Source organism: Protopterus annectens, chromosome 7.part1 (genome assembly GCF_019279795.1).
Source record: "Protopterus annectens isolate FY-2018-M chromosome 7.part1, PAN1.0, whole genome shotgun sequence".
Lineage (NCBI taxonomy): Eukaryota > Metazoa > Chordata > Ceratodontiformes > Protopteridae > Protopterus > Protopterus annectens.
The window spans coordinates 420,400,773-420,425,588 of record NC_056740.1 but is presented as its reverse complement, the minus strand read 5'-3'; the positions used below and the strand labels follow the sequence as shown (position 1 = coordinate 420,425,588).

The 24,816-nt window shown below is 40.2% G+C and overlaps 1 protein-coding gene across 1 annotated transcript in view; it reads left to right on the top strand.

Annotated features, from left to right (window-relative positions):
* Positions 1–3,007: 3,007 nt before the first annotated feature.
* GLT8D1 (glycosyltransferase 8 domain containing 1) overlaps positions 3,008–24,816 on the top strand; it is a gene marked incomplete in the record, with an annotated part of 740,524 nt that continues 718,715 nt past the window's right edge. The window contains 2 exon segments of the mRNA XM_044078879.1: positions 3,008–3,111; positions 3,204–3,302. Coding sequence (XP_043934814.1) covers positions 3,096–3,111; positions 3,204–3,302 — 115 coding nt within the window.

Sequence of the window (24,816 nt, the reverse complement as noted above, 5' to 3'; positions counted from 1 at the left end):
TTTTTAACCACCGCTTCTGTTCTAGTTTCAACTCTACCAGAATAGGTCTTGCAATTAGGACTCCCATATCCCTTTCTCTTTGCATATATTCTGATATAAATCCTTGATAGGGGAAGGCAATCCTGAACCTGCAATCCAAACTTCTTGGCCTCATCACACACTGTTATCTTTCCATTTCTAGTTATTTGCTCCAATACCTCGGTTCCTTTTCCTGTTTACTCCAGTAAATTCCATTTCCTTCCTATTTTATGTACCCCTACTTGCAATCACCTCTGTTTGCAAAATCTTTCTCCATTCATGTGTTGGCTTAGTTCTTGGGATACTTTCTGCAACTTATTCTGTATGGTTATAATTATCTTCCTTGAGGATCTGCACCAAAATTCCATTATCCTTATTTCTTGACCCCCCCCCCACTGTTTTATCATCCTTTTCCACCTGAAGCATAAGCAGAAGATTAACTGTGTACCTCTAAAATATCTCTACAAATCAGGTAATCCTAAACCACCTTGTTCTGTTGGGAGGATCAACTTATCCCGCTTAACTCTTGCCTTCTTTTCCTCAGATAAATTTCTTCAACCTTTATTATTGTCCACAGCTTTTCTTTTGGTTGATTTAAAATATGCCTGACCTGTATATAAAACTAAAAGGACTAAAAACATTTTCACTCCTTGTATCTTACTATCCATAAGCAAGAGCTTCCGCTTTCTCAGTTTTGGTATAATCTGTTTAGTTTTTTCCCCGCATATCTTTAGCTGCTGTATTGGAAGACTTTCTAATCTATGCTGCTTTACTGTGTCCCCGTAAATATGGGTATTGCTGAACGGAGTAGTAAGTAGGTACATAATTTACAGCTATATACAGCTATAGCCTTTGTTTTATCTTCACTAATTTTATATATTGAAAAGACCTGAAATTTTCTCCATGTTCAACAACACTGAGATATCCTTTTCTGGATTTATCAAGTGCAAAATAATATATGCTAATAAAGTCAATGTTTCTTAATTACCATACCAATTATATCTCTGAATTTCTGAGTCCCTTATTTTCTTTGTCAATGGCTTTAAATGTAAAGCAACTAACAAAAGCAAAGAGGAAACTGTTGCTTAGTTAAGACACAATGTATCTGAGAGGAACCCTCCTGCTTTATTTCTTGCCTCCAAACTCTTGTATGTTCTCCTAATTACGTTTATTATTGTATCTGGGAATGCAAATGCTTCCTTTGCCCAACTCATAAAATCCCATGTTACTCTGAATGCTTTCTCTCCAAGACTCACCAGCAACAACAGTATTTTCTTATATTCTGCTTCCCTGTGAATTATCATTGTTCTGTTAATGTAGCCAAATGTTTGCTTCCCCTCCACAGAACACCAGTGATCCATATCTATCAGTTTTGTCACCAACCTTTGCCCTTCTTTTAATCCTTATAGACATGAATACTTTATGAAATGGGCCTGTATGTAAATTGTAACAATTGTTAATGTCTGTTATGTACTTCGCAGATAAAGATTCTAGTTGTCTACTGATGTACTATGTTCTTAATCTGTAACTGTTTGTAATTGTTAATTGCTATGTTAATCAAATTGTTAATTGCTATGTAAATCCAATGTGACTACTGTCTGTATATTTTAACTGTGGGGCTTTTCTCCCTAGACCTCTGCTGAAAATGGACCTACGTCCAGTCGGAAACTCCCGGTCAACAAATGTAGATAAATGTTGTTGTTTGTCTTTCAGATTTTTCCTGGTTAGGGGTCACCACAGCGGAACTCTGGTCCGCTAATGTTTGGCAGTTGATTTTCACTAACGCAAAGGTGCCAGCTCAACGTCCAACCTTCAACGAAGGCATCCCCATTTACGCATGTCTTACGAACGCCCAGCTAACCACGGGGAGGACATGCAGACTCCACACAGAAGGCACATCCTGCACTTCAGCCAGGAATCAAACAGGAGAACTTCTTGCTGTGAGGCAACAACGCTACCGCTGTACCACCGCGGATGTTCAAATGTAAATAAATAAGTAAAATGAAGCTGGGTCTGATGGGTCTTTACCATCTTAAGGTAGCCACTACAGCTTTCTTCCATAAAGTCGGTGGTTCCTTTCCTTGTAAAATAGGATAGTGGTAGCTTTGACACATCGGAAGAATGTGGGGGGTAGGGTGAGGGGGTCTGTTAAACTTTTTTTTTTTTGTCAAGCATTAAGTCAGCAATACTTTGGTTGTAACCGTATAACTGTGTGCAATTTAAAGGAAGCTCTGAGAGAAATTTATATAACAGCCATTTGGAAAAAAAATTCAAGTACTCCTGCTCTAGAAGGTTTGTAAGATGTCCATGACTCACATTGCTACAACTGTATTTAAGTGGAATAGGAAGACAATATTGCTTATGTCTAGCATGACTCCTGTAAAAGGGAACTTGAAATAAATTTTAGAAAGAAGGCAAGGCATTAAAACAATATTGTGTTCATATGGTAGGCCCCATGTCAGCCATTTTGTAGAAGTACCTAGAGTGCTATGATACATTAAAATAGCTCAGAAAACAAAGATGTAGTGGGGGAAAAAAACTCATTTTGAATTCCAGGGTGGACTTTCTCTTTAAGGAAGTTTTCACTTATGATATTCTCCTAGACAGTGTGTGATGTGCTTCAGGTGTGATGCCACGTGAGTATGATAGCCTTCTCCATTCCTTCACTCCTTATCAGTTTTCCTTGGCTTCAGAGCTTGGACAGAGCAAATAGAAAACATAAGAAACTGTACAGAAGCAGACACATGTACAGAGTTTAAAAAGTCAGTGTGCCACATAAGGAAATGGCTATAGTTTGCAACCAAGATAAATTTTAAATGGGCACTATGCTTGGGATTGTATCATGCATTATTCTGGCCTAGAGGCATGAATCTAGTTCTTCCTGTTTTATTTCCACAAAATGGCTGACATGGGGCCTACCGTGTTGACATAAGTATTTTATGAATCCGTCTTTTTCTTTGTGGTGTAACTTCTTTGAAGAAAATATCTAAAGAGGTATTTCTGTAATTGCAGGTTACACGAAGACGTTGAAGTTGCAGCTTTAATATCTAATAAAAATATACAATTAAATAAAAAAAATGTCTATGAGAAGAGGTAAGAATTTTTCAGAAGTATGCTTTGTAATGGTTTGTTGTATCATAAAGGGTCTGTGGCCGCCTAACGTGACTTTTTTCTTTGTGCTTCAGTGAACCTTGTCCTCCTGGTACTTGCTGCATTGGTATTTGTAATCGTCCTCCACCATCACCTCCTTAGTCTGGCAGATTTCTTACGCAGAGAAGGGTCAAGTATGTATTACATTTTTAATACATACTTCTGTTTGAAATATTATGCTAGCATGTTACACATTTTCTTTTATGGTGTGTTCCATTGTATTAATTTAAACTTCCTTTTCTCTTAGTTGACTAATTTGCTTCACTTGTAAAGGCACACTACAATCCCTTTAAGTTTGTGAATTTGATCTAATCACATTTTAAAGCTTCAGTAAGTTGAAGTTGGTCACCTTCTGCTTCCAACATACATGTATTTTACAGGCTATGTTTTTCTGAACTGCCTTAAAATTCGCTATTTTTATGGTAATCCTAATATGAAAGCGATTCAGTCAGTTTCCTTTTTTGGCCTTTAACAACACATCTGACTTTTTTTCATTTTTTTTTGATTAGCTATAATTCTGACTTCCATCTGTATTTTTCCACTGATTACCTGCATATCTGACGTCTGTGTGTTTATATTTCTCCTGATGGTCCCAGTTCATTCTCCTGGTGCAGGAATATCCTGCCATTTCTCCTTGTCAGACTGGTCCTCCCTGTTTAGGAAAGAGGTCTTTAACGAGCAGTTATGGGTATGCTGATACACCCAAGGATGAGAGTGTCAGAAAGGGAAAATTGTACTGCTGCCAGTGAAGGTGTTATAATGGCAGCAACAGGGGAGCCCAAATCTGCATGGAGAGTAGCAGACCTTTTCAGGAGAGCGAAGTATACAGTGACATCTACATCAAGCCATGTCCCCGTGTATGCAAATATTGTATCTGCTTTGCTTCATCTGTGATTGCTAACAATGTGGCAACACCTACACTTGTGAGCACATCACAGTCTATTCTCCCCTAGAGGGTGCTCTAGTTGTGAACCCCCCGGCCGCCCCGAAAAAAAAATATTAAAACTTGATGTTAGCTGTTTAACTCTGGTCATTTTATCCTTTTACACAAGTTAATTCTCTTCTGTTTGCTAATGTGTTATAGTACTTTGTTATGGTGGCAAAGTAACTCCTTTCATTTACACATTTAAGATATAACTGTACTAATGTCTTTGTTAATAGGCAGGTATTCCATGCATGTTGGACCCAGCACAAAGCATGTCAGCATAGAGCTGCAGTTTTCGTAGAAACACTACTTGATCTAGTTTCATATTCAAGGATGTCTGGTTTTCAATCAAAATAACACCGTTGCAGCATTCTCTTTTCTCTTATAGTTAAAAATTGTATTTAATATGGAACAGTGTCTCTTTACATGTGCAGTATTCTTCAACCCCCAAACAAGCCTATGACAATATAAACTATGGCTTACTCCCCCTGCCCCCCCAAAAATTGTGTTTCGTGGTTTCTATGACAATGTTTGCCTGTGATTTTCAAAACAAGCTCATTTACAGGACAATTATAATTGGAGCTAACCAAATCCATTTTTTTTATTTTTAGCATCCTTTCCAAAGGAGTCCCACAAGAACTGGTTCTTGGCTACTCCCCTTTTCCTAATTCATCGACAGTCTCCCCACTGATCCTCCCTCACTCTAACTTAATACTTTACACTTTTGTGGTATAATTCTAACCTGGCCACACAAACAGATCTTCCCAATTAAAAAAATCACTTCCAAGTGGAGATTGAATTTGTCATGGCTTACTACAAGTAAACGGCCAACAATCCAACATCAGCCTATTTAGTACTGCCATGAAACTACTTAAAGGACAACCGCGCCCTCAGACTCAAAAAACATATTAATTTCATCATGGTTTGATGTTTCCTACATTTTAACAGCACTCTGAGACTATTTTGAGCTTTTTAGATATTTTTAGATGCAATTTCTGACTCTGACCACATGGGGTCTGGCATATTGAAAAAATTCAGACTGTTTACTCTGCCTCAACTATCCCATAATGCATTATTTGTCTCCCAAAAATTGCATCAGATCTGCCACTTTTCCCTTTAAGTTGCCGTGACTTCATTGACTTAACAGGCATTCACTGCAGTCTTCAAATCCACTACTTTTGGTTAAATTGTTATCCTTTTTAAATGACCACTTGAAACACAAGCAGTGCAAATGCTACAGAACAGAACACAAAAGTGCATTTTCTAGCTTTTTCTCCTTTCAAATGCTAAATTGCTTTCTTTTGTGAAGGCTGGAATCTAGCTCTCCAAGGAATCTCCCCTCCCACTTCACACCTACCTTCCCTAGCTGTCAAACAGCCAAGGGTAATTTGAGCCATTATCTGCATGTGATTGACAGCTTATCACAGCAGGTGACCAGACCAATGTATTGTTTGCTAGTCTGCCTTTTCCTCCTTACAGTGGGAGACTTTTTTTGTTGCACTACTCCTGTCAAATTTAAAACCAAGCAACATAGCACTGGCAATAGTTCCCTGCTTTGCAAAGCATCAGTCTGCCACTTATTTTCCCTTCCTGTTTAAATAGCTAACAGATGATACACTATAAACAAATTTCAGACCTGCATGACAGCACCCACATGCTTTGAGTCAATATTAAACAAAAAACTTATGGTAATGTAATAAAATTATCCTCTTTTTGTAGCCGTTACTGTACTTCATCAGTAGGGCTCTTCTTAATAGCCTCTGGGGTTATCTTTACCTCAAAACTGTCCTTGTTGGACTAAAGTTTACAGGCAAGTACTAGGTTTGCTGCCTTTGCTCCCCCGTTTCCCTTTTTGAACTTCAAATAACCTATCCTATTTGGCTATAGTCTGGCCTTACACATCCCATAGTTGATAATTATACATTACTCCTAATGAGAAATGTCTATAGCATGATACCAGTTAATCTGAAGGGACCCATGCATGGAATAAGTCATTTAGGGGCTACCTTAAACCATAAGTAGTACAGGGGACATCCCCGGGGTAAATTTTCAGTTTCCCCATCCACAGATCTAGGTAGTGCTTGAAAATGGACAGGGATGAATTCTGGTTTTATGTGGATGGGGAGTCCGTTTTAAAGAATCAGTATCCTCTGTGAGATGTACCTTTCCCTCCCAACTGCTCTGCTGATGTTGCAAAAGAGGTTTACATCCATAGACAAGAGTATTTCTAATGTCATTTGACTTCTTGATGTACAGTAAATCCCTCAAGAATGGGTAGGACGGTGCCTTGGATGCCAGGCTCAGATCACCTTTTAGCAGCCTATAAGATACTGAAGACAGTAACAGAGCTTTTGAGTTGGTCCATGTAGAACATGTTGTTTAGGCCTTTATATACTTTTAGTAAGGTATCTTTGTGGGCATTCCAGTTGTTGCATGTGTCTGGAGATATACATGCCAAAGGGGCATTATATTCAATGTCTGGACTAATGAGGGCTGAGTAAAGGGGGTCAATGACATCATTCGGGTTTGTGAAAGGCAGATCATGACTTAACCTGATCGACTTCTTTGAGGCAATCGCCAAAGCCATAGATGAGGGTAAGGTGGTTCTCACAGCCTATCTTGACCTCGCCAAGGCTTTTGACACCATCCCCCATTCTGGAATTATAGCTAAACTAGGTATAAATCCCTACGTCACAAGATGGGTTGCCAACTGGCTCACTGACAGAACCCACAGTGTAAAAGTTGCAGACTCCACATCTGACCTCAAAGCAGTGACAAATGGAGTACCACAGGGTTCTGTCCTGGGACCTCTCCTGTTTGGTATCTACTTCTCTGAAGTACAGACTAACACAGAAGGCCTCTGGCTAACGAAATTCGCAAATGACTGCAAACTATGAGCCATTGTCAAGTCCCCAAATGATGTGGGCATCCTACAGAAGGGCCTCACTGAGACAGATGCCTGGTGTCAGAGCCATGGCCTCAAGATCAATGCCAAACAGTGCAGTGTCATCCCCTTGGGTAAAAACTCTGTACCCATGAGCTACCACATAGGCAGCAATCTACTTAACACCGAATGTGTGATAAGAGACTTAGGTGAACAGTAGTCTCTCCTTTGATAGTCACATCACCACAGTAGTCAGGAAGTCCTTCTACGTGGCACACCTCATCATAAAAGAGTTCTCATCCAGGAAGGTCATTGTTCCCCTCTACTCGACACTCATTAGACCCATTGTAGAGTACAACTCCCCTTTTTGGAATGTACCTCACAAGACATCTGCAGCAGCTGGAAAGGCCACAGAAGTACCTCAAAAAGAGGATTACTGGCCTCAAAACAAATGCCCTACACTGACCACCTCAAAAAAACTCCATCTTTACTCCGGACATATCGCCTACTCCAAGGTGATCTCTGCCTAACATATAAAGCTATGTCAAACCCAGAGCTGTTGGACATGCTACACCCAAAGAAATCCCAATCCCTCCGAGCTACACGCTCTAGGGACCTAAACCTTGTCACCACAATAAACAGGACATGCTGGAGTGACAGATTACTGTCCCAGAGACTTCCCATACTCTGGAACAGGCTACCCATCTATGTCAGGCAAAGTTCTTCATTAGCACTCTTCAAGAAAAGTCTTGAGTGGATGGGAAATAGGAAATACACCCGGGGATCACTTCTGTGTCTCTGCTCAATAATGGCACAAGAAAATAACTTTCTTGGGTGGCGTAAGCCAGGGAGCCTTGTTGGCTAGGCTTACGTAGACCTTTGGGCCGATAGCCTAATACCTACTACCTACCTATGAATCCATTAGATAATATCTTTGTGTAAGCTATGCGATACATATGGGTTTTCTTTCAACAACAGACGCAAGTTAGTCAAAGGTCAGGTTACTGTCCACATAAGTTCCTAAATGTCTTACAACTGGGTCAGTTCTTATGGATGTATTGTCAATGTGGTAGAGGACTTCCCTAAGGATAGAGTAATGCATTTTTCGGCATTTAGTTCATTCAACGACTTTGGTACCAGTTATTTGAGACAAACTTTCCTGCACGATGGCCAAATCATTTGTGGATTCAATGACTGCTCCTAGCTTGCAGTCATCTGCAAACTTAAGTCAGCCAGAGCCCTTTGATAATGGTTTTATATCAGAAATAGATGCCAAATAGCAGAGGTCCCAGCACAGAACCCTGGGGGACTCTACTGGTGACTGGTCTCTTTGCGGAGGTAACGTCCACTATTTTGATTATCTGCATCCTGGGAGTCACCTAACCCCAAAAAGAGTATTGTGCCAAACGCTTTGGTCAAGTTGAAGGATGTGGTATTTAACATTTTGCCTTCATCCACTCCACTGGTGACCTTTTCATGATAAAGGTCCATTGGATTGAAGAAGCATGACTTGCCCTTGACTAATCCAAACTGAGGCAGGTCCCATGTCTAGAAGTTCCCTACATCCTGACTGCAAAGTCTTTACATGGCTTTGCATACAAGACTGAGCAGACTTATGGGTCTGCAATTACCAGGCTCTCTTGGATTCCTGCTTAATTTAATTACAGAGCTATCATTATGGGATCTGCCCTTCCTGATTTTATCCTTGACTTTTCCCTTTTACTATGACCCTGTTAAGATTACGATTCCACCAGTGTGGTTTAAGAGTTTGTTTTTGGGCTTACTTCTAGTTGGTACAGCCTCTATGCAGCCAATTACACAGTTGTACAGGGTCTCTGTAAACAATTCCATATAGTTTGCTGTAAACTTGGGGCTGGGAGAAGCAATGAATTTCGACAAATTATCTCTTAATAAAATGCAGCTGCTTTGGCATAATTCCTCAAGTGTTATAAGATTTGCTGGGGTTACAGAATTTATTTTTATTTATAAAGAGACAGCTTTGTGGTGCTATACTGTCTCAGAATGCCCATCTCCAATAACCCGGCTCAAAAACATTTCTAAGTTACATATCCGTGTTCTCCAGACCTGTATTTGGATGGGCTATTTAAGTTGTGGACTGGCTTACACAAAAGACTTCTTGAGTGGTCTATGGGACTTGGCATTGCTCTAGGGTAGACTGTGCTAACATTTGACAACAGTTCTCTTTAATTTGCAAACTAGCTGGTCTAAGCTTGTCTCTGCACAATGGCTTTGTTTTAGCCACACTAACTTACATGCTTTAATGGAAATTTTATAGATGAAATTTACTTTCAAGGCATGTGTATCTGTACAAAGAACTGCTAACTTTAAGATTCAACACCAGGAAAGATTGTTTTGTTGTAACGTTTCACTCACCCAAACTACCTTGACAAGGCAATTTCAACTATTAGGACCCTTCAGAATGGACTTAAAGGCAAAAAGTAACAAATAGTGTTACTGCTTTATTTTTTGCTTTAACAGGCAACTGAAGTGCTAAAGGTCAACTCAGCACCCCCTTCACAGTGTGGTGAGGATGCCAGATTGGAGTCCTGAGAAAATTAGCAGGAGACTATCTGTATTACTGATACAGAAAATAATGAGTGGGGAAGGACTTAAAACAGGTTACACAACAAACAGTAGTAATGAAAGCAAAAAGCAGGGGGCTTTGGTAGTCAGACTGCTGTAAAAAAAGACAGAAGTCAGAGACAGACTTTCAAAAATCATAACATAAAAAGGGTAGAAAGGTTGAAGAAAAAAAAAATCAAACTGGAGCTGTAGTATTATGGTTAGAAATTCATATATTTGTAGCTTTGAAGTAATTTTCCAAAATCACCTCGCTACGTGGGACACTCTTCCTGATGCTTTTAAGAATAGCTGACAACTTCCCACAATTTCAGAAGCAATTCAGACTGCCTCTTCAAAAACACTCAATGTTTTTTGCTCTGAAAACCAATGAATTATAACATCCAATTCTGACCACAATCCCAGTCAGTACAGTGATATGCTTTGTATATTTATGTACCAAGGATCTGTGAGACTGTACTTTACTCTATTAATATTCTAGTTTGGTTGCTACTGTGTACTGATTTTAGTATTAGTGTTACTTAGTTTGCACATATTTGTTATTGTCATTTTACATATGAGTTGTCACTGCCTTCACACCAGTTAACTCATCAGGTTAAAACACTTAAATGTAGTATATTGTTTTAGCTTAGTTTAAATGAGCTTTTATATGTATTCTTCTATGTTCCGTGCTATTATTTTATTCAGTGGTTTCCTTATTGCATGTCAGATTGTGAGGAGACATGCCTAGGTATGGCTTGCACTATATGATGTCATTGCAATACTTGACTGGGATGTTATAGCGTGGGTTACACCATTGCACTTAATGCATAATGAAGTGGTTATAGATGACTAATATAGGTCACCAAGTTCATGAAATAAGTATCATTAAGCACTGGCCTATCCATGTTAAATTTTGTTTTATGTAATCATATCTGTTATGATTTATCTTGATTTACATATTTAATGTTTAGGTTCATATGGGTTTACTAGGCTAATGACCATGGCCTTTTTAAGCCTAGCCATACTTCACAAATCACTGAATAGTTCTGATACTTGGTAAGTGTAATTAGGGGTTTGGGAGATGAAACATTTACAAACAGGGGCCTGGGAGGTGAACCATTTACACATTGTTTCTTCTGGTAAGTATGTTTATACTAGACATATTGTTGACTTGGTGCTTAATTGCAATAAAGTTTTGTTGTTAAATGCAAAGGCTACAGGAGGCACCAGGTTAGAAGCACCAGTAGCTGTTGTTGTTCGTCTCATGTATTCAAATAAGACGATGAGGCTTAGATGTTCATTTAAGATGTTTATTACACACAAACATATCAAGATAGATGACTGGAACATAAAACTTTTACTAACTGCTACACACATACATGCTTTCACTCTGGTTGCTTACACAAAATGACACACATAGACAGACACACACACACACACACACACACACACACACACACACACACACACACACACACACACACACACACACAGACACACACAGACACTCTGTGATCTACATCCTCCCTTTTTGACTCATTTTTCATTTGCATGACAAAATTCAATATGCATGCAAATTATATAAACAATAACAATCATGTCCAGGTTGCCATGTATCTAGGATTGGGTCTTGAGGTACAACCTGACCTTGTTGTAAAATAGTCAGTACTGGGTTTAGCAATGGGGACAGTCACTGGGGAATGCTCTTCATTAGGAACTTGAGGGATACTTTCATGAACAGGAACAGAAGATGAATTGTTCTCTGGGCAGGAACATTCAATAGCATACTCTGAAAATTAGAGTCTCCATTACAGACAAGATGCTGTAATGCTGGCTCAGACACTGGCAAAAAATGTTTCCACTTCCACCTAAATTCCATTCTTTGCAACTCAATAATGTACGATCTCTGTTTCTGACATAGATGTTTCACAAGTCCTACTAGATCAAAACCTTTTACTGTCTGCATCCTCACTCTCTCTCCTTTTAATTGATTGAGAGATTTGCTGGATGTTCTTCATTCCACATTGCTGCAGTCCTAACTATTGGGTAGTCCGCTGTCCAGTCGGCCCGAATACCAAAGTATATGGCTGACGTTGGTCAGGGCGCATTAGACTGACGTCAGTACGTCAGGGTACTAATGCGCATGACCGACGCCATATCCTCAGTCTTTTTTGCCGCATGGTCCGATGCAGAAGCAATTTTGCGAGTGCAGGTTGGCGTTCTGAAAGTTTCTGAAGCCAGAGTTTCAGACCGAATCAAAGTTGGCTAAGTACCCCGTTGGGGAATATTTTGGTTTTTTCTTGCCTCAGTATTTAACCGGATGTCAGAAAAAGTGAATAACTGTATTTCTTGTGGGAAACAGATACCTCATAGGGATTACCATACTTTGTGTATACCTTGTTTAGGGCCTGAGCACGACGTTGTTGGATGCCGCTCTTGTGCTAGATTTAACAAACGCACTATTAAGAGAAGGTTAGACTGTGCCAGGTTAGTGTTTGGGAAGCGTTGTAATTATAAAATGCCGTCGGATGTTCCGACGCCGGCTTCGGCTAAAAAACGCAAGGACAAAACAGCAAAGCCTAGAGTGGAGGAACCGACAGTCCCAGACGTCGGTTCTTTAGAGGGCTCAGTGGAGCCGGAGGTTTTGCCAGGTGTTTCTTTGGAGTCTCAGGGAGAGACTTTACTGTTACAGGATGTATCCTCTCAGGAAGTAGGCCAGGCTGAGGGGGCTTCTCAGGTGGCTGCTGTTCCCTCTCTTCCTAAGGTGGTCAGAGCCTCCCCTTCTGTTTCCAAGGCTTCTTTGAGGGGCAGGCCGAGTTTTGCTTCAGTGGGGGTTTCTCCTAGTACTTCAGGGTCTTTGCCTAAGAAACATATGCTTAAAATGGCAGAGGATTTGATTACTATGATAAGAGGTTCTATGCCCCCTCCTGATAAGAGGCCTAGGGTGGAATCTGAGTTTGAGAGTTTTGAGCAATGCTCGGAGGCTTCTGAGTCTTCTGAAGACTTGCAGGAGTACCCTCCTTATTCTGATTCTGATGTGGATGATTCTACTCCTTCAGCTTCCCCTCCTGAGGATTTTTCATTTTCGGAGACTCTGCATTCCATGAGGGAGCATTTCAAATGGGAAGGTCAAGATTTCTCTGATTCCAGGAAAAGGCTTAGGGAATTTTTGTTTTTACCCCAGCACAGGCCTTTAGCTATACCTCCTGTTTTGAATGTGGTGGAAGATGTTTTTGCAGAGGCTTCCCTGAATCAGATTCTTTGCCTCCTGCCCCAGTTAAACCGGATAGGTATTATAGGGTGCCTGAAGCTCATAAGTATCTTTTTAAGAGTCCTAGGGCAGACCCGGAAACTGTCTCTCAGGGGCCTAAAGGTGTGAAGGCCTCAGTTGTTAAAAATCCTGTCCCTCCTGATAGAGGCAAGGGCTTTGGATAGATGGGGAAAGAAAGTGTATACTACTTCCACTTTAGCCATGAGGGCGTTGAATTGTCAGTTTCACATGTTAAAATATCAGAATTTTCTTCTTTCACAGTTGAAATCTAAGGTGGATGCTCTGGCAGAAGGTATTGAGTGTAAAGAGTTGCAGGATTTAGTTCATGTGTCTGAACAAGTGGGTAAACATTCCCTGCAATGTGGTTTTGATGCTGTGCAGGCCTCCTCCAGGGTGGCTGCCACTGGTTCTGTTCTTCGTAGGCACGCCTGGTTGAGAGATCAAAACTTAGCTGAGCATGTTAAGACAAGGATTTTGGATGCTCCTTTACAGTCTGATGTGTTTGGTTCGCCTGTGGAAGCAGTTTTAAAGAAGATGGAGGACAAGGCTAAGTCTATGCAAACTGTTAAGGATTTTTTGCAGGTGCAGCCTCCGAAGTTTAGTAGAAATTGGCTTGCTAAGGGATGGACTTATCCTGCTTATGATTCCCAGTCTAGGGGTAGGTCTAGACGTGGTAGGGGCAGAGCTCAAGGTGCTTTTAGGCCTAGGACAGGGAGTTCACCTGCTCAGACTTCTGGTGAGGGCAGGGGTCAGTCCTTTCGTAAGCAGACCCAATGACCTGCCTTTTCAGCTGCCAGTGCCTTCGCCTGGCGGCACCTCTAGGAGGAAGACTGTCTCTTTTCAAAGAAAATTGGGATTTAATTACCCAAGACAAATGGGTTCTGGATATCATTCATCACGGTTACAGGTTTTATTTCCATACCTTGCCTCCTTTCAAAGGCATGCCAGACATTCCTCTTCTACAAAGACAAGAGGCTCACAAGCAAATTTCTCAGTTACTCCAAATAGGGGCCATTCAGCCGGTTCCTGTGCCAGAAAGGGGCCTAGGATTTTATTCTCGCCTGTTCCTAGTACCAAAGAAGGGGAACACGTGGAGACCAATTTTGGATTTATCTATCCTCAACACTTATCTGGACATTCCCAAGTTCAAAATGTTGACGTTACAACAGCTTTTACCTCTGCTGGGCAAGGATCACTGGATGGTAACTTTAGATCTCAAGGAAGCTTACCTTCATGTGCCTATAGGACTAAGTTGCAGAAAGTATCTGCGTTTTCGAGCTGGAAATTCTCATTATCAGTTCTCTGCATTGCCCTTTGGCTTATCTACTGCCCAGAGTATTCACAAAGGTTCTGGCTCCAGTGATAGCTTACTTCAGGCTAAAAGGAATTCAAATCTATCCTTACTTGGACGATTGCCTGATTCTGGCTCAAGAAAAGGAAGACCTTCTACAGCATTTGGAATATGTCATAGCAGTGCTAAGATGCCTAGGGTATTCTGTGAACGAAATAAAGTCCAGTCTAGTACCCTCTCAAGACATGTGCTTTCTGGGTGTGAGACTGAATACAGCAGCCCAGATGGCCTTTTTAACCCCGGACAAACAAAAGAATCTTTCCAGTTACTTCCATCAACTATCTCTTCAGTCCGGGCTGACTGCAAGGACAGTCCTTCAAGCCTTAGGGTTCATGGCATCTTGTATTCTGGTGCTTCCCAATGCCAAACTGCATATGAGGAAGCTACAATGGTATCTCAAAAATCTATGGACACAGCACTGCCAGGATTTGGACACTGTCATTCAAATAATACCTTGCATTCAAAAGGAATTTTTGTGGTGGGCTCAGGAATGTCACCTAAACAAGGGACTCTCTGTGACCCGGCCAGAGGCGAGTCAGATTCTCACGACAGATGCCTCAGACATTGCTTGGGGAGCTCATCTAAATGGAAAGTGGATACAAGACAAGTGGCCTGCCAGACTACAGCATCTACATATCAACATGAAGGAGATGTTAGCAGTCCAGTTTGCATTAATGGCTTTCAAGGAGTTACTTCTTCCAGGGCAGGTGTTGATTCTAACCGACAACACAACTGTCATGTGGTACATCAACAAACAAGGGGGAACACATTCTTACCCATTGTGCAGGCAAGCAATGATTTTATGGGAGACTGCGCTAAGCTTGCAACTAACTCTTCAGGCAAGGTTTCTGCCGGGAGCACAGAACTCCTTAGCAGATGTGTTAAGCAGACAAATCATGGATCCCCACGAGTGGAAACTGGATCTTCATGTATTTCAAAAGTTGACAGTGTCCTGGGGAACTCCAGACATAGATCTGTTCGCTTCTCCACTGAACCACCAGCTGCCAAAGTTTTGCACAAAGAGGTTTCATCACACAGCTTGGAAAGTGGATGCTCTTTCTTTCAGTTGGAAAAATCTTCATGTGTATGCGTTTCCACCTCTGCCTCTTCTTCCAAAGGTGCTTCTAAAGGTCAGACAAGACAAGCCAAGGATGATTTTAATAGCTCCAGATTGGCCTCGGCAGCATTGGTACCCATTACTGAGGAATCTGGTAAAGAAGCCTCCATGGCCTTTACCCTTGATTCCACATCTGTTGTCTCAGAAGGACGGTCGCCTGCTCAATGTCAAGCTTCACTCTCTTCATCTAACAGCCTGGCATATTCTGTTTTGAAAGACAGCAGGTCTCAACTTCCTCAACAAGTTTTAAATGTGATTATGGAAGCCAGAAGACCTAGTACAAGGAAAGTGTACGCAGAAAAATGGAAGAGATTTTTATTTTGGACTGCAGCAAAGAATTTGGAGATTTCAGAGCCTAATTTGAGTGTGGCTCTTCAATATCTTACTGAGTTATTGGACAAAGGTTTGTCTTTCTCTTCCATTAAGATTCATGCTGCAGCAATTTCAGCTCACTATGATTGTGACCCACCATTGTTTTCACATCCTTTGTTCAAGCAATTTCTTAGAGGGGCAAAGAATATAAGACCCCCACGTAGAGCTCCTACTCCTGCTTGGGATCTCAATTTTGTGTTGGAGAAACTTACTCTACAACCTTTTGAGCCTGCAGCTACTGCTGAACTGAAATACTTGTCATGGAAGACTGCCTTTTTTCTGTGCTTTACTTCTTCAAGAATAGTTTCTAAGTTACAGTCCCTTATGGCGTTGAGCCTTTTGATTTTTCATAAGGATAGGGTATCATTACGCACTAATCCTTCCTTTATGCCTAAAGTGGTTTCTAGTGTGGCTTTAAACCAAACTATTCATTTGCCTACTTTTATGCAGATCCCCAAAATAAAGGGGAAAAGATTTTGCACACTTTAGATGTACACAGGCAATTGCGTTATTATTTGAGCAGGACTAAGGATTTTAGGCAGTCTCAGCAGTTGTTTGTTTCTTTTGCTTTGAGTTCTCAGGGCAAGCCTGTATCAAAACAAACTATTTCTAGGTGGATTGGGTTTTGCATCGCATTTTGTTATTCCCATCATGGCAAGGAGATTCCAGCTGGGATTAGGCCTCATTCCACTAGGGCTACTGCCACTTCAACTGCTTTTTTAAGGGGAGTGGCAACTAAGGATATTTTGGAGGCAGCTACTTGGAGTTCAGTGCATACTTTCTCTAAGCATTACCACCTTCCTCTCTACTCTAAGTCTAGGGCTGGTTTTGCCACAGCTATTTTGCAAGGCATGTTATCAGCTCCTGCTTCCTTATGATTTGCCAGCCTCCCTTACCTCTGCTTTGGGATTCTACCCAATAGTTAGGACTGCAGCAATGTGGAATGAAGAACATAGTACAGTTTTGTACCTACCATAAATGTAGATGTTCGAGGATCCACATTGCTGCAGTCCAATTTACCCTCCCTCCTTCCCCTCTGTGTTTAGGGGTGGTTGTGTAGGTGAGGTTATATTTTGCTAATTTTGTATATTTTGTATATATATATATATATATATATATATATATATATATATATATTTTGATGCAGATATGTTGGGAGTTTTTGGTTTTGGCCTTATCTTTTCAGGGTCTTCTGACATCTGGGGCAAGAAAAGACTGAGGATATGGCGTCGGTCATGCGCATTAGTACCCTGACGTACTGACGTCAGTCTAATGCGCCCTGACCGACGTCAGCCATATACTTTGGTATTCGGGCCGACTGGACAGCGGACTACCCAATAGTTAGGACTGCAGCAATGTGGATCCTCGAACATCTACATTTATGGTAGGTACAAAACTGTACTTTTTGTCATAATGGAATTTCTGAGAAAAACGCTTTTTCATGAGTTGAACTTTTACTGTTTTGTTGTTTTTAGCCCTTGGAGTCAACAAATTCTTACTGATTGGTAGTGTAGTTCTGGTTTGTCTCGACATCAGTCTCTGAGCAGGTGAACCAAGTAAATTGTCTTTAGGAATGTTTCTGAGAGTAAGCAAATTAAGAAAAATACTGGTATTGTTTCTTTTGGATTTCTCCAGCAACTTTTTCGCACTTTGGACTGCATGTTCAGCCAAGCCATTAGACTGTGGATACTCAGGACATCTACTACCGTGAACAAAGTCCCATGTCTCAGAAAATCTTTTGATCTGTTGACTTGTAAACTGTGCACCATTGTCAGAAATGACTTTGTGCGGACTACCATGGACAGAAAAATCTCTCTTCGATTTCAGAATTACAGTACTGGAAGTTAGGAAGTAGGTCAGTCGCAAACCAACTTTGAATAAGAGTCTGCTAATAACAAATAATGTTGACCATTCCATTCGAAAATATCTGTGGCTACTGTTGACCAAGCTAGTTCAGGAATCTGATTTAGCTGAAGTGGTTCTTTTTCTTTGTGCGGTTTAATACTATTACAAATTGAACAAGCTGAGATTTCCTTCTCAGTGGCTTTTGACGTAGAAGGCCAAAATACTAGTAATCTCTCCCTTGTTTTGGTAGAATCAGTTCCTGGGTGACCTCACTGCAAGATTTTAATATACTCTTGTTGCAAGGATTTTGGAATTGCCACTTTTGGACCTTTCATGATAGCATCTTTCATCAAAATAAGAAAAATACTGCTGCACATCTAAGTGGTAAACACAATTGTTTTACTCGCCATGTGTGACTCAAATGTTTTTTCTTCCTACAAATAGGATCTGAAGTCATTTCTAAGCTCATCAAGACGTGGAAGAATTTCTCACTTATATGACTTCGGCATGATAATGAGAAAGCTGATTTTGATCAGTGGTTTGTCTGGGCGATCTGGATAGAGCATCCGCAAGATAAAGAAGTTTGCCTTTTGTGTAAACCATATTGAAGTTGTACTTTTGCAATTTTAACATTGGGTATTGCAGTCTGGCTGGAGCTGTGTGCATTGGTTTTCTCAAAATAGTAACTAGAGTCTGATCAGTCTCTATTTGGATAGGTCGGCCATAAATATAATCATTGAACTTCGAACATGCAAACACTATTGCCAAAAGCTCTTTCAATTTGCGCATACTGCATCTCAGTTTGAGTTAGAGTTCTAGACACACAGGTTACTGGTCTGCTGTCTTGAAGAATTATTGCATCAAGACCATATTTTGAAGCATTATAGGAAAGAGTTAACAGGTTTGTGAACATCATAATATCTCAAAAGTGGGTGGACTGGCAATTTTCTGTTTTAGGACATCAAATGCTCTTGGGTGGTGGTCCAACCAGGACCAAGTTACATTTTTGCTTGTCAGCTGTCGTAGCGGTGCTGAAAGTTCACTTAAGTCAGGAATGAATTTGTCTAAACTGTTGACCATGCTAAGAAAACATTGTAAAGATGTGGCATTTTCTGGAGGTGGCATCTTAAGAATTGCAGTTGGCTTGAACAGATCTAGTCATAAGTCTGAAATGGTAAACAAAAGACCAACATAAGTAACTTCTTTCAGCCTAAATTTAAATTTCTGAGGATTCAGTTTAAGATGTACTTAACAAGCACGATCCAGAACTTTCCTGAGGTTTCTATCATGTTTGACTTCACCATTGTCTCCTACAAGAATATCGTTTACTGTAATAGCACACGGATAACCAGAAAATTGTTCCATTACAAGTTTGAAGACGTCACTGGCAGAATTTATTCCAAATATCATTCTCAAACATCTGTACCTTCCAAATGGTGTACTGAAAGTGGTTAGCAATGAAGATTTTCGAGCAAGCAAAATTTGCCAAAATGAACTTTTTGTATCTAAGACAGAAAAGAAAAACAGTGGCATTTGGCATGAGAGCAGCAACTTCAACTGTAAGCATTGGATGATGAAGTCATTTAAGTGCCTTGTTCAAATCTCTTTGATCTGTACACATTCGAATGTCATCTGAGCTTTTCTTATGAGCTACTACCATGGAAGATACCCATTCAGTTGGTTCTTTTACTGGACAAATTACTTCTAAATCCACCATTCTGTCTAGTTCTGCTTTTACTTTGCTCTGCATTGCTACTGGAACTTTCCATGCTGGTCTGATGACTGGGCTTATGTAATGGTCTGACTTCATGGAGCACATGACTAGGAGATTGCCAAGCTCATCTTTGACAGTATCAGCATATTCAAAAAAAATATTACGTGTGAAACTTTCATTGTTATTCACACTCCCATGGTGGACTGTTTTAATAAATGAAATTGGTCCCATTCTCAAACTATCTTTGAGGCCTGATTAATGACTGCAAATGTCTTTTTTGAATACGTAAAACTGCAAGTCATGGCTATTCCCAGCAGAACTGCATGAAAGCACTGCTGAGCCTTTGGTCTGAATCTCCTCACTTCCATAAGCAATTAAATTCGCACACTCTTGCCAAATCAAGTTTTTCACCAGCTTTTACTTTAGCAAACATTTCTGTTGACATAACATTGCACTTTGAACCAGTATTAACTTAGAGCTGTACAGGTCTCCCATTGTTCAGTACAGTAGAAAATACTTTGCTCTTTGCCAACAAATCAAATGCATTAACAGTTTCACCAAGCCCAGAGACACCATCAACATAAAAGTAGGGTCGCATCTTTTTATTTGATCAACTTGCTCCTTTGAATGCTCTCTCTTAATAAAAGAATGTGCCTCTTCAGATTTTCAAAGCATTCTGAAATGATTCCACTTGTTATATCTCTGGCATTGCTGACCAAAAGGTAAGCACGACTCTCGTTTAGGTTCATGACTGCCTGCACAATTGACAGTTGACTGTGAGGTTTATCATGGGTTTTTCTAAATCACCCCTCTGTTTTGGTGCATGTGCCCTGGGTTTTACTAAAGCTGTCCTGGGTTTCATTGTGTGAGTCACACCCTTTGACTTAGCACCTTGTGCTGTATACTGTCAACATTTGTACTTGAAGATGCTGCAAGCATGCTTCTCTCATTCATAAACATATTTGTATGCTTTTCTGTAAGCCCGTATATCTGACAAATCACTATGGCTTTGCTTAAAGTTAAATCACTGTCTCAAAGGAAAATCTTTCTCATTGCATCATTATTAACACCACACACAAGCCTGTCTTTATCAGCTCATCTCTTAGATCGCCAAATCTGCACATTTTTGCCTTGTTCCTCAAGTCAGTCGTATGCAGTGATTTCACCAGGCTTTTGATCTCTTGGGTAAAATATGTGCCTTTCCGTTGTAATATTTAAGTGTTGCACATTTCTCTAAATTTACATTTTAAGCACTCTAGGTCTTCCCCTCATTTCAGTCTCTACTACAATATGTCGGTTTTCCTCTTCTGTATTCACAGCAGGTGCATACACAAATGAATGTTCTCTCAGTGGCTTCTGAACCAGCTAAATTGAGCAGAATAAATGTTTTTGTATGTGCGTCTTTATCAGAAGAAGCAGCCTGTATGAAAATATATTCTTTCTCAAACAAACACACTCCAATTTTCAGCAGTATTATTATCAAACACAAGTGGACCAGGTCTGCGAAATCCCTTTACCATGTCAAATAAGTTTCAAACCCACACCATCTACTTGTAGTTACATTCAACTGTTCAACAGTCTCTTTGAAATAACTGTACTCTTTGAAAAGACTGTACTGTAATACTGCACAACACTTTGCACACTTCAGGCACTTTGAATAGTTTTAGTTAATGCAAAAAAAGTAGCACATTGCAAAAAAATAGTCATTTTCCCTTTTTCAATCATTTTATATGATTAGGATATTTTAAATGTTTTCATAATTGTTTTGAGTACTTTTATCCGTATGCTGCAATTTCAAACATTTTGTTTATTCAATAATTCATTTTTGAATGCTTCGCCTTATATTCGTCAAGTGAAAAATCATTTAAACAAGTTTAAGTACCTGGAAATCTTTTCTGACCTGTATGCGAGTAGTTTGAGCCACTCTTGTATATTCCTCTATTTATAACCGTGTGCTTCATGGTTTAAAGAGGTTTTGACTTTGGATCTCATTCCGACACCATGTCACTCGTCTTGTGTATTCAAATAAGATGATGAGGCTTGGGTGTTCATTTAAGATGTTACACACACACACACACACACACACACACACACACACACACACACACACACACACACACACACACACACACACAATAACTGGAACATAAAACTTTAACTAGCTAACTAACTGACTGCTATTAGCAAACATGCTTTCACTCCAGTGGCTTACACAAAATGGCACTCTGGTTGCACATGCTCTTACAGGAACGTGCCCACAAACTACAGTGACTTTAAAGGTACAATGCACACACTATGATCTGCAACCTTCTTGTGATGTGTCTGTTTTTGTATTGTTAATGATTCTTGGGCTATCAGTGGTGGCAGTAGGCTTCCAGGTTCCATCAGTGTTTACTCAAAATTGTTAACTACTTAACTGCTTCAGCATGTGCTGTCAAGTATGTAGGAAACCCTTTGAGTAAGTAGAAGAAAGATGTAACAGTTTAAGACATCTGCAGCATTTGCAGGTGAATTAAGAACACTGTGTATGTGTGTGTGTAATATATATGTATAATTTTTTTTTCTTTTAATGTTCTAATTTTTCTGTGATACTGTGGTGTGAACATTCGGTGGTGTAAATCTACGGGTGTCCTCTAGTTGTGGATTTTGTTTTTATGTAGTGATATGGCCACTGTGAGTTGCAAATGTGTTGCAGTAAGTTCTGCTAAAAAACCTTTTAAGAAGTGTTTAGTCCTTGTTCATAAGTCATTTGGAAGTTTCTGTTACTGTACTTTCTCATTTTGTTTTGCTTTTGTACTTGTTTTCTTGGAGGTAAATTAATATTTAATTTATTTAACATTTAACTTTTTTTGAGATGTCCACTTCGAATCCAATTGGGATTTTTATCTTACCAATATGAGGAAACAGAATAGCCGTGGAAAGCTTTTGAGTCTGTGATTGAGGGATGTGAGCACTACTGTAATAATTCATGTGTCTGATATGGATTCAGTGTGTTTTTGAAAGAGAACTAAGTAGACAAGTCAGACTCAACACAAAATAAAAAACAAAAAAAAAAAAAACACATCCTCTAAAACTGCAGATAAAATGACAAAGTTTTTAAGTGGGGCACTTGTATTTGCTGGATTTCTACCTCCCTGTCCCCCTTATTTAGGTAAACAAACGGTATGGCTGCACAACATTAGTGAAAAGAGAAATCACTCGTGGGTGAAACAGTTTGTACAACACTAATCTTTCCCCACAGTTAGTAACTGCTGAAAAACATTTCAAGAGGAGCATTTTGGGACTTTGCTTCATCCCATATTGTCTACAGTTCATTTGTGGTAAATTGAAGATTTTCTGCTTAAAACGCTTCATTCCCTTTTGCTATCCCTTTTTTTAGTATGTTAAAGAGTAATGCACTCATTGCTACCTCTGTATCTGTTTCCGGTCTTTTCCATCTAGGGTGCCTTCTCTGTGGAGATGAGTGCTCTCATTTCCTTCTGCATCTCAAATGTCTTTCAGTGGTTTAATTGGCAAGTATCTAGTTACCCGTAGGTGTTCATACACAGTGTGTGTGTTGTCCTGTGATTGGACTTTGGTCTCATCCAGGATTAATTCTTTCCTTTGCGCCAAATGGTTGCTGGGTTAGTCTCTGTCTACCCTTTAGTCCTGAAGATGATACATTATTTTTATTTTACATTTGTTTACTGGGAGAGTCCGATTTGGGCAATAAGCCCATTTTCAGCGGAGGCCCGGGGAGAAGAGCTCCACAAAGATACAAACAGACATAATAAACAGTACATAAGTACATGAACATACAAAAAACAAAAACATTGGTAGAGCTATTACCAATACATCGCATTACTAGGGCAGTTGAGATGAAGCTGTATAATAATTACATAAATTTAGGGAAAACTGTTGAAAGGGATATAGCTGTTTTACAAGAAGTTTATATTGCAAAATAGGTGGGTATTACAAATAGATATATTTACAAGCATGAGTAATTGGTATTGTGCCACTGTAGATTTTGGAAACACTGATGTTCATCAGGGTGTACACCATGTAGCACCCTGTGAGTGACCGATATATGAGAAGACAATGATTAGCACTTTATGGTTATGGAGAGCGCTTTAACTAGAAAGATGATGTAGTGGGTTTTATATCCAGATGCAACATAAGTGGTCCTGTGTTAGCGGGAGGGAGTGGGTTATAGCTGGGAGATCGAGGTTATGATAGTGGAGAGCAAGTATGGACTAAGGTACAGAATTTGCTTTGGGAGATGGTTATTCTGGGTCTGTGCAGGTACAGTTCCATGAGCTAAGTGTGACCGTTTTTTAAAGTTAAACTTATGTCCAGGATCTTCATATCTAGAGAGAGGGTGTTCCGCATTTGAAGTAGAGGGAGTCGCCTGAGCTATTCCTGCTTTTGGTTACTTCGATGAGCGCTTTGTTGGTGGATCTTGGTACACAGTTGTTTGTTTAGTGGTTTAGTAGGCTTTGTAGGGCTGGAGTTTTTTGGGGTGGTATATGATTTGGTGAGTGGTTAAAAGTTGGTTATAGGGAAGCAATTTCGATAATTCCAGCCTTGATAATTGTCTGAGGGCTACACACTGATGGGTTCTGAAGGCTGAGTTGGTGGCAAACCTTGCAGATGTAATGGGATCCTATCTCGCCTACATTCATAACTGATGGGTTCGGAGCCGATCCCTCGGCTCTGACTCTGCCACTATATAGTAGAACGAAGTCTCTAATTGGCAGGGCTACCCCTTATCCCAGAATGCACCACGCCTGCTTCCCCAGATCTCGTTTGCCGCTTTTCAAGCTAGACGTGGTCTCGACTTGGCTGGAGCCAAGTGGTTTTTTGTATACTTTTTGGTCTTTTGACCTAGGGGTTTCTTCACGAATTTAACAAACAGCTGTTTTAACAGCTTTACGTGTGTGTGTTAAAAGTTTTCGGTGTGATTGGTATTTTTTATACTTGCCGGGCAAGGCCCGTTAAGTTAGAGGGCCCTTGCCCTTATTTGTGAGTTAATGTGCTTATTTGTGAGCCAATGTGTTGAATTTTGTCTACTTTAAGGTTTACTTTGATTGATCGAGCCCGTTTAAGTTAGAGGTTTTCTGCCCGATTCGTGTTCTCTATCTCGGGCCAGTCCCGTTTTGAGTCAAGGGCTCGTGCCCTACTTTAAGGTTACTTTTTTGTGGTAAAAAAATTGTGTGATAGGATGTCTAAAGAGCAGAAGTCTGGCTTTAAAAAGTGCACCAAGTGCAATTACAAAATGTCTATTACTGATAGCCATGCTGTTTGTGTTTATTGTTTAGGACCGAAACATTTGCAGGAAACATGTAGTGTTTGTCATGCTTTTTCCTCCAGGGTCCTTCAAGAACGTAAAAATAAATTAATCCTTAAGGGCCTTATTAAGCCCTCTTTTGAGGAAGCCTTGGCTTCTCCTTCCTCTCCAGCTTCTAAAAAGAAAAGGTAGTCTGCTCTGACCAGTCCGTCGGAACCGACTTCCAAGAAGCATAGGTCGACCTCTTCTTCCTCGGCTCCAATGGCTTCGGAGCCTCGGGTGGAAGGGTCTGCCTCGATACCTCTTTCCTCGGCTCCATT